Source organism: Oncorhynchus mykiss, chromosome 8 (genome assembly GCF_013265735.2).
Source record: "Oncorhynchus mykiss isolate Arlee chromosome 8, USDA_OmykA_1.1, whole genome shotgun sequence".
Lineage (NCBI taxonomy): Eukaryota > Metazoa > Chordata > Actinopteri > Salmoniformes > Salmonidae > Oncorhynchus > Oncorhynchus mykiss.
Genome location: NC_048572.1, coordinates 49,205,527 through 49,214,696, shown reverse-complemented (window position 1 = coordinate 49,214,696; position 9,170 = coordinate 49,205,527). Strand labels below are relative to the sequence as shown.

Here is a 9,170-nt window from a genome sequence, read left to right as displayed (position 1 = left end):
ACCTATACTTCGCAAATATTTATTTACATACAGTACCAGTCAAAAGTTTGCACACATTGTAGAATAATAGTGAAGACATCATAACTATGAAATAACACATATGGAATGATGTAGTAACCAATGAGTAGGTGTGTCCAAACTTTTGACTGGTACTATGTATGAGTGTTTTTTGGCATTGTGTTCTCTATTCATATTTTTCAGTTTCTGTGTGCATTACAGTATTTGCATGTGTGTGTGTGTGTGTGTGTGTGTGTGTGTGTTTGTGTGCACATGTGCACATGTGCACTTTAACTGCGCCAGAGGGCCTTAACTCAATGAAGTACTCCAGTCTGGCTGCTCATAAGCACTCCGGCCAAAACAAATGCAATTATGTTTCTCCTGTGCCTTTTCAGATGGAAAAATACAATATCTGTGCAGTGTCATGAACACAGACACTCTGTTTCCAGGTCTCCAGAGCTCGTTTGCATCCATAAAGTATTTCACTGTTTTTCAATCAACCCTCTGCCCTCTCCCTTTATGTTTGGCTGAGAACTGCAGATCATCATACATCATAGAAATGTGTATAGGAGTATTGTGTGAATGAGCGACAAGTACTGTAATACTCCCTCTATGGATCTTTAGTGGCAGTGTCTCACCTTCTGGGTGTTTTTGGTTCCACTAAACATATTGATTTGAGCTCAAATGTTGGTTTATCAATCTACAAAATTCACTTTGTTTATAGTTTGGGTGTTATCATCATTTTTTATGATTCGGTTTATAAATGAGTAAGAAATAGTGTGTTGGTTTGCATGTTTGCTCACACGTTTTTCATGTGAACACAGCAGTAGGGCTATCTGTTTTGTTGAGACAAGTCAGACGGACCAAAATATATTTCTCTTCAGGGAGCTATGAGCAGGAAAATTAGAGGCCAATTGCGAGCATACAAAATGCCGCTTTCAAAATGCCTGAAACATCTCAGACTCCTATTTCTATAACAAGGCCCAGGCCAAGAGCAATTATAGGCAGACAATAAATCATTTGACGCCGCTCACATTTTGCTACTGAATGTCTCTACTCTTTTTTGGTGGTTCTGACATTTATGTTTTAAAAAACAACAGTACTTTCTGGAAACCTATTACTAAATAAAAATGCACATGTAAATCATTATGGGGAAATTGTACTCTGCTGTGTTTGTCTCTGCGTCATTTATGTTTTACAAGAATTATCCATTCATTTGACTGAAATAGTGTTTTGTACAAGACCTTAAAAATCATGTTAGCATCTCTCAGACCAAGTCTGACCTGGGACATCAACTACAACAAATATTAAATTCCTTGGCTTACTCTGAAAATAACGTTACCATTCTGATCATAGAAGTCATGAACTCATAAAGTAGTGTTGCACAACCCTGGACTTCAAGGGGATGCAGGGCAGAGAGTTTTCACTTGCCCTCAAAAGTTAGTCAGAGCTGGATTGGCACTACAGATCGAAATCAGTTGCTAATTGAGAAAGATTGAAACCAAACTACCAAAAAGTATAACTGTTCATCTAGGGTATCAGAAAACGAGGAACTTGTGTCTCACCATGAATGTTTTCATTTTGCAACAAACTAGGTAAAAAAAAAGTGTGCAGTGTCCTCACTCCATATAAAACATGAATCCAGTAAGATTTATTAGTCTCTGGCTCCTTGAAGGGAAAGACCACTTGTTATAGTTTAACAGCATATTTCAACGTCAAGATCCCCAGTGTGTAGACGCTTTCTGAAGACTTTCACTTGGCAGGCAGATTTAGTGTTTGATGACCTGTCGTTATATTGGACATCCAAGAAACAACAATAATTAGCATGTCCCAGATAGGCGTAGTGACTCTTACCCCTCCCCAGTGCAGTGTAAAAGTGTTAACGTACTGAATTCTTTCGAGACTGCATCAAGGTTCAGCACTGCTCTCCACTCCCATTCCAGAGAAGCTCTAAGAACCCTCTAAATACTCCAGGGACACACCAAAAAAATCTGCTGTGTGCCTGTATATAAATCTGAAATGTTTCTTGATATCTGAATGTCATGTTCAGTTCTACCAATGTTCTGTTGGTAGCCTACCCTAAAACTAGGTATTTTGTGACATAGGCTAATGAGGTAAGAAATGTATGTGATATATACTGTAATGTTTTTATAAACCAATTTGAGAAACTGTACTTGCAACTTTGAGTGTGGATATAATTATTTGAACTTCCAGAAGCAAGTCTGTGGTGCTTTAGTAACAGGGTCTAAGCAAAAATCCACATTGAAACGCCATTTGTACCAGAAACTTTGGCAAAGGTCCTCATGTCTCACCTTGGGGACAATAAAATCTCAGACATTCTGTAATTGACCCTGAGATCTGCTATTTTCCACCATGGCAAGGAAACAACACACTAGAATATGGATCATGGAAATCATAGGACCAATGAAGTAGTCTAATACTTTGTCTTTGGCTAAACAAGATCAAGGATTTTATAAGCAATGGATTTAGATGTCAGCACAAGTTCTTATTAGCTGTTGCTTTGGTTCCAGGACCTTTCTGGAGTTTAGAGTTGTCAACCTGATTTAGGGCAGTGCTCCTAACTTCGGGTCCTGAAGTGCACCCAAGTGTCAAACATATCTCCCTCTAACCTAGTTGTGTCTTGTCAAAGCTTTCAACATTGACCGATAAGACCAACTGAATGAACAGAAGTTCTGCAAACCTAAAGCGGCAAATCTTAAAAGCTGCAAAATAACTTTTTGGGCGACAAAACCATATTTACGTAGAAATGTGAGTTATAGATCTGTCATTCTCATTGAAAGCAAGTCTATGAAGCGGTATATCTGTTCTATGTATGCTATATCTGTGCTTTTTGTTTCTCAAAATCATTTTCACTTGGTTAATAATACAAATCGGAATAAAAATGATAAACATCTAAAAGTTAAAATGCCACCAATGCGAGAGCACCAACCTCTGCAATATGGACACATTGGTTCACCATGAGCCATTGGCAGCTAAATAAATGAGACAGCCTAGGCCAATGTAGCAGTAGGCCTATAACTTATATTGTTAACTAAGTAAAAATGCATAAATCTGACAAATAAAAACGTAAAATATCCGGATGAAAATGCAGGTACATTTATCTCTCTATACTCCGCCTGTCTGTCACCTTTCTATCTGTCTTACTGGATCCAGCCCAATGACTGTATATGAAGGTCCAGCCCTAAGCTTGCAAACTTTATATCAACTAGCCTATTCTGGACCCTAAGAGTTTCCACACCAGTGAGATCCGGACAGACACAGCTGTTTTTGCGCAAAAGGAAACGTGTTCAGGTAGGCTAATTTATGAGGTTTCCACTGGATATATGGGATACTCAGAGCATGACGTTTTGGTCTTTCAAAGCGAAGCCTGGTGATTATTGAGGGGGAGAGTGTTGGAAAGATTTTTCAAATACTGTGAGGAAATATTGTTCACAATGGACGCATTTTTTAAAAACTAACTTTATTTAAAAAATTACTGAGAAGCTCAGCTTTTTAGCGGTGGTGAGTTAAGACAATCAGAAATCAGACATCCAGTTAGCCTATGTGTGCTAATGCTCGCACGCTCCATCAACATTAAGAGGATAGAAAAAACAGATATGTGCTCATTGCTCACATGGAGCGCTTCAAACAAAATGCAATGAAAACATTGACAAAACTCGTAAATGATGGAATGAAATAAAACAAAACTTGTTTCTCAGAAGTGTAGCAGGTTGTGCCGCTTTCACTCCAACTTCACAGTAAATGACTGTACGCCTAAATAAAACCTCTTTGGGATAGGGGGCAGCATTTTCACTTTTGGATGAATAGAGTGCCCAATTACAACTTCCTGCTACTCATGCCAAGAATATAAGATATGCATATTATTAGTAGATTTGGATAGAAAACACTGAACTTTCTAAAACTGTTTAAATCATGTCTGTGAGTATAACAGAACTTATGTAGCAGGCAAAACCCAGAGGACTAACCATTCAGAATTATTTATTTTTGAGGTCACTGTCTGTTCATTGGGTTCGCATGGGGAAACGATATTTCTTAGGCATTTGTTTGCAGTTCCTACTGCTTCCACTGGATGTCACCAGTCTTTGGAATTTGGTTGAGGTTATTCCTTTGTGCAATGAAGAAATACGGCCATCTTGGAAAAGGGTAACGCTGTTGAGAGTTGGGCAAGACTTGAAAAGTAGCGTTAGTTTCCTCTCGTCCTCTATTGAAAACAGATAGACCCGTCTTCAATTTGATCGATTATTAACTTTTAAAAATACCTAAAGTTGTATTACAAAAGTATTTTGAAATGTTTTGGCAAAGTTTACAGGTAACTTTTGAGATATTTTGTAGTGACTTTGTGCAAATTGGAAGCTGTTTTTTTCTGGATCAAAAGCGCCAAATAAATGGACATTTTGGATATATATGGATGGAATTAATCGAACAAAAGGACCATTTGTGATGTTTATGGGACATATTGGAGTGCCAACAAAAGAAGCTCGTCAAAGGTAAGGCATGAATTCTATTTTATTTCTGCGTTTTGTGCAGCACCTGCAGAGTTGAAATATGCTTCTCTCTTTGTTTACTGTTGTGCTATCATCAGATAGTAGCATCTTATGCTTTCGCCGAAAAGCCTTTTAAAAATCTAACATGTTGGCTGGATTCACAACGAGTGTAGCTTTAATTTAGTATCTTATATATGTGATTTAATGAAAGTTCGATTTTTATATAATTTTATTTGAATCTGGCGCTCTGCATTTTCCCTGGCTTTTGGCCAAGTGAGATGCGACTGTCCCCCTATCCTAGAGAGGTTTAATCCATGCATTAACAGAAATTAATGTAACAAATGACGGGGATTAACGATACATTTACTACTGGTGACGTGTAATGGGGAATTTATGAAAATAAACATTCAAAGGGAAAACAATTAGCAAAAAACAATATTGTGCAAGAACTGTCAGGAGACAGCTGAGCCATTCTGGAGAGACACTTGCCTATATCTTTGCCACACACACCCCTCCCCTTCTTCTTGTCTCAACATTTCCAATTATACTGAAGACACATTATCTTCACATATTTTAGATGCATTGTGTTTCACTGACAGCCGCATCTCAATAATCAGCTAGACCTATTGCCACTCGCGCTGCCCAAATTGAGGTCCTCTAGGCATAGGCCTACACGCTTGAGGTTTGAAACAATAAAGCTTTAAAATAAGCTAATGAAGTCATGCTCTCTGGTGAAGTATTTTTAATAATTTTATTTCTGTATACAGTAGGCAGGAGTAATTATATATTTTTGGCAAATGTAATTCCATTTACTCTAGGCTGCAGTGATACTGTTACCAAATCGTTTCCTATGCTTAGGCTACTCCTCAGAGCACCCTCCTATGCACAATATCTTCCCATGGCTATGCCTCCGCCTCAAAATGTGCAAAATTGCATGAAATTTGTTATAAAATTGGAAAATCTTCTCTCCGCCCCATAGCAAAATGTGTAGAAATGCAGCAAACTTGCTGTAAAATAGCTAAATGTTCTCTAAACTCCATGGCAAATTGTGCAGAATTGTACAAAATTAACTGATGTTGCCCATCCCTGGTTTAGACGATACAATGATTCTCTACATAATGACTGCTTGTTTTGTCACGTAAACTAAAATTAGGCAAACTATTCGAATTTTAGCAACCAGGAAATGGTGGAGCTATTTCTGCATATTCTACCGTTAACCCTTGAAGTAAGCTAGTGCCATGTCACTGATCCACAACCGAGTCCAGTCGTTGTAAAGCTACAGTACGTTAGCTAGTATGTCTGCATATGACATCTCTTATATCCTGCATATGGCAGCGTTCTGTAGACTTTGTTCAGCATTTCAAGTAAAGTGTCTCCAAAGAATAAGAAATCCCTTACCCATATGGTAGAGAGAGTTTGTCTCTGCCTCAGAAGAAGAAGGCGATACGAGTTCGTCGTCACACTCGTTGGAGCTGAACGACCCTGAGTGGTTCCTCAGGTGGGACTTTGTGACGTCATCAGGGGTTGCCATCACGTGTCGTAGGGTGTCGTTAATGTACCGGTTCAGCAAGCTGCTCTTGTACTTGGGGGGTGGAGCGACATAGTCGTCACTGAAGGCAGGATCAGTCCTGTTCTCCTGTTTGATGACACTCTTAAGTGAGGGCCTGGAGAGCTCTGGTTGGCTAGCTGGAGTTTGTAAGTGAAGCTCATCATCTGCAACAAACAAAAAAATATATAATAATAATAATGTTGGTCCTCCGTCAACTGCCTTTGGTCTCCAAAAGAGGCTGAACATCTCAAACATACATTTTTAAGTTTCAACTGCAGTGTTAAAAGGTCAGCAACTCTATTTGTAAAAAAAATACACAGAGAGTTCATTTCGCATAACATAAATTCAGTGGTGTAAAGTACTTAAGTAAAAATACTTTAAAGTACTACTTACGTATTTTTGGGGGTATCTGTACTTTACTTTACTATTTATATTTCTGGCAACTTTTACTTTTACTTCACTCCATTCTGAAATAAAATAATGTACTTTTTACTCCAAACATTTCCCCTGACACTCAAAAGTACTCGTTACATTTTGAAAGGAAAATTGTTAAATTCACACACTTATCAAGAGAATGTCCCTGGTCATCCCTACTGCATCTGATCTGGCAGACTCACTAAACACAAATGCTTCGTTTGTAAAATATGTCTGAGTGAGTGTGACCCTGGCTATCCATCAATAAAATAAAGAACACTGTGCTGTCTGGTTTGCTTAATATAAGGAATTTGAAATAATTTATACTTTTACTTTTGATACTTAAGTACATTTTAGCAATTCCATTTACTTTTGATACTTAAGAATTTTTAAAACCAAATACTTTTAGACTTTTACTCAATTAGTATTTTACTGGGTGAGTTTTACTTTTACTTGAGTCATTTTCTATTAAGGTATCTTTACTTTTACTCAAGTATGACAACTTAGTACTTTTTCCACCACTGCATAAATTCACACCCTTCAGTGTTATTGTAGAGTGAATTTTTTGTTGAATGGCTGGTGTTCATTTTCTACTTTTTCAGAGTTACAGAAATGAAAAAAGTGTAACATTAACTCTGTGTGGTATGGGACACTATAGACACTTGGGGAGTGTTAAAACGAACACTTAGAATGTTTGAGGTTACATCCCCAGCTATAACCCTGCTTAGCCTAGCCTCAGTCTCTCTTACCCTCAGAGTTGGTGTCTTCACTGCTGACACTCATTCTCTCAGCGTTGCCCTGGATGTATTTATTGTAGAGTTTGATCCGTAGAGCCCAACTTAAGTCTGGCTGACTCACTGTGTTCTTCAACCTCCGCCGGGCATTGGCAAACCAGTTTGAGACCTGCAACATAAGCATAAAAAAAATGAAAAAAGGAACATTAATTTGATGAATTTCAGAACTCCAACTTGTCAGCTAACAAAATGTCTGACTAGTTTCTGCTTTTTTCGTCCATGGAGGTATCCATTTGACCAAACCCATACCTTGCTTTGAGGGGTGTGTGGTTTGCCTCCGCTCACCTGTACTAAAGTCATGTGGGACCCCAGGGCGAGCAGGACCTTCTCTGTCTTGGTGGGGTAGGGGTTTTCCTTGTGTTTGTACAGCCACTGCTTAAGAGGCCTCGCCATGTCCTGAAGCGCCTGGCGCTTGTGGCAAACTTTGACCCCGCCCAGACAAGACCTGTGTGTAAGGTGAAATATGATAGAACTATGCTTAATCTTCTGATGGGAGAGGAGTTGTCATCATTTCCTGGTTTATTACAAGGATAGGGTTGCTATACCTGATATTTCAGGAATAGACTAGGACCAAAAATCAGCCCACGCATAGCACTAACTTTGCTGAATTGAAAAATGTACTTTCTACGAATGTGATATGTAGTTGTCTCTTAGTTGTCTATTAAGATTCATGCACTAACTGTAAGTCACTCTGGATAAAAGTGTCTGCTAAATTACTAAAATGTAAAGGTTATGTAAATGTATTTTTGGTGGGAATCCATAGATGTCACTGTTGGGCTGTGTAAGCAATCTAAAGTTTGCACATACCCAATTATTTTGAACACGCTTTTTGATCATGATCATATCCGTCATCTCCTTGCAATTTGAATAAGTAATGTCTAACATACACAACACTTACAATTTATTTTCCATATGACAACATTTTTGCAGAATTACAGACAATGTTCAATATATTTCATAAAATATAAAGTGTTGTTTTTTTGTGTGAAAAAAAAACATATAAATGCAAATATGGGGCTGCACTGGAGATATTTAAGCTGTGCAAAAATACATCTGATCAATTATCACGTTTCCATCCACAGTTTTTATGAGAGTATAGTCATATGGTATATAACAAATCACAACAGCTGTGATGGAAACAGGAGATGTCGGTACAGTTTTAGAAATGCTGACAGAGAATTTGTTTGTTCGACATGATGGGATCTTTTTGTGTCTGTAAAATTAGTTCATGTGAGAAATGGTGGTGGAATTTATGCGCCCATATTGATATAATAACAAGAAGTAAACTTGGAGTCACTCGATGATGTGGTGTGTGTTCCACTACGACTCAGGAAACCGTGCAGTTTATTAGGCTACAGATTAAATCAATTATGGTGATGGAGCTTGATGCTCCTTTACAAAAAATTTTGAGGGTCTTATTCTGGTGGCAGGACGGTCGATACTTGACTACCATTTGACAAATAGAAATATTCTCGCTCTTAACCATAATATTCTCATCAGTATCTGTATCCACGAGCTGTTGGCTAGAGTGTACGTGCCAAGACCAGTCTTGGCCATTTGCCATTTAACTCGAACAGTTTTTGTGACAGAACTTTCGTTAGAGTTGAACATGCACAGGAAACATGGTGAACTTTATATTTTTATTCGGTACATGAAAACTTAAGCGAAAAAGTACATTTTGTGGGCACTACATTTAGTGGAAACCCACCACTGGTAGGAAAATGTGCATAATTGGACGGAAACCTAAGTACATTTTTATTTTATTTTGCCCTTTGTAAATTGCGATGTATATCACCAAAAAAATTGAAATTGTGCTTACCCATACCTCCTATACTTAACAACAGGGTTGTCTTCTATTGCCTGTTGGCATGGTTGTGAGTCTGTATGCTGTCTATCTGTTACCAAACAGTC

General features: G+C 38.1%; 1 protein-coding gene across 1 annotated transcript; it reads right to left on the bottom strand.

Annotated features, from left to right (window-relative positions):
- Nucleotides 1-5,542: 5,542 nt before the first annotated feature.
- Nucleotides 5,543-7,698, bottom strand: LOC110530924 (homeobox protein Mohawk-like). Its single transcript, XM_036985536.1, has 3 exons — nucleotides 7,545-7,698; nucleotides 7,215-7,368; nucleotides 5,543-6,215 (listed from the first exon to the last, which is right to left on the bottom strand). Exons 1-3 carry the CDS (start codon nucleotides 7,650-7,652, stop codon nucleotides 5,863-5,865), a joined length of 615 nt encoding a protein of 204 aa, XP_036841431.1. The 5' UTR covers nucleotides 7,653-7,698; the 3' UTR covers nucleotides 5,543-5,862.
- Nucleotides 7,699-9,170: the final 1,472 nt, after the last annotated feature.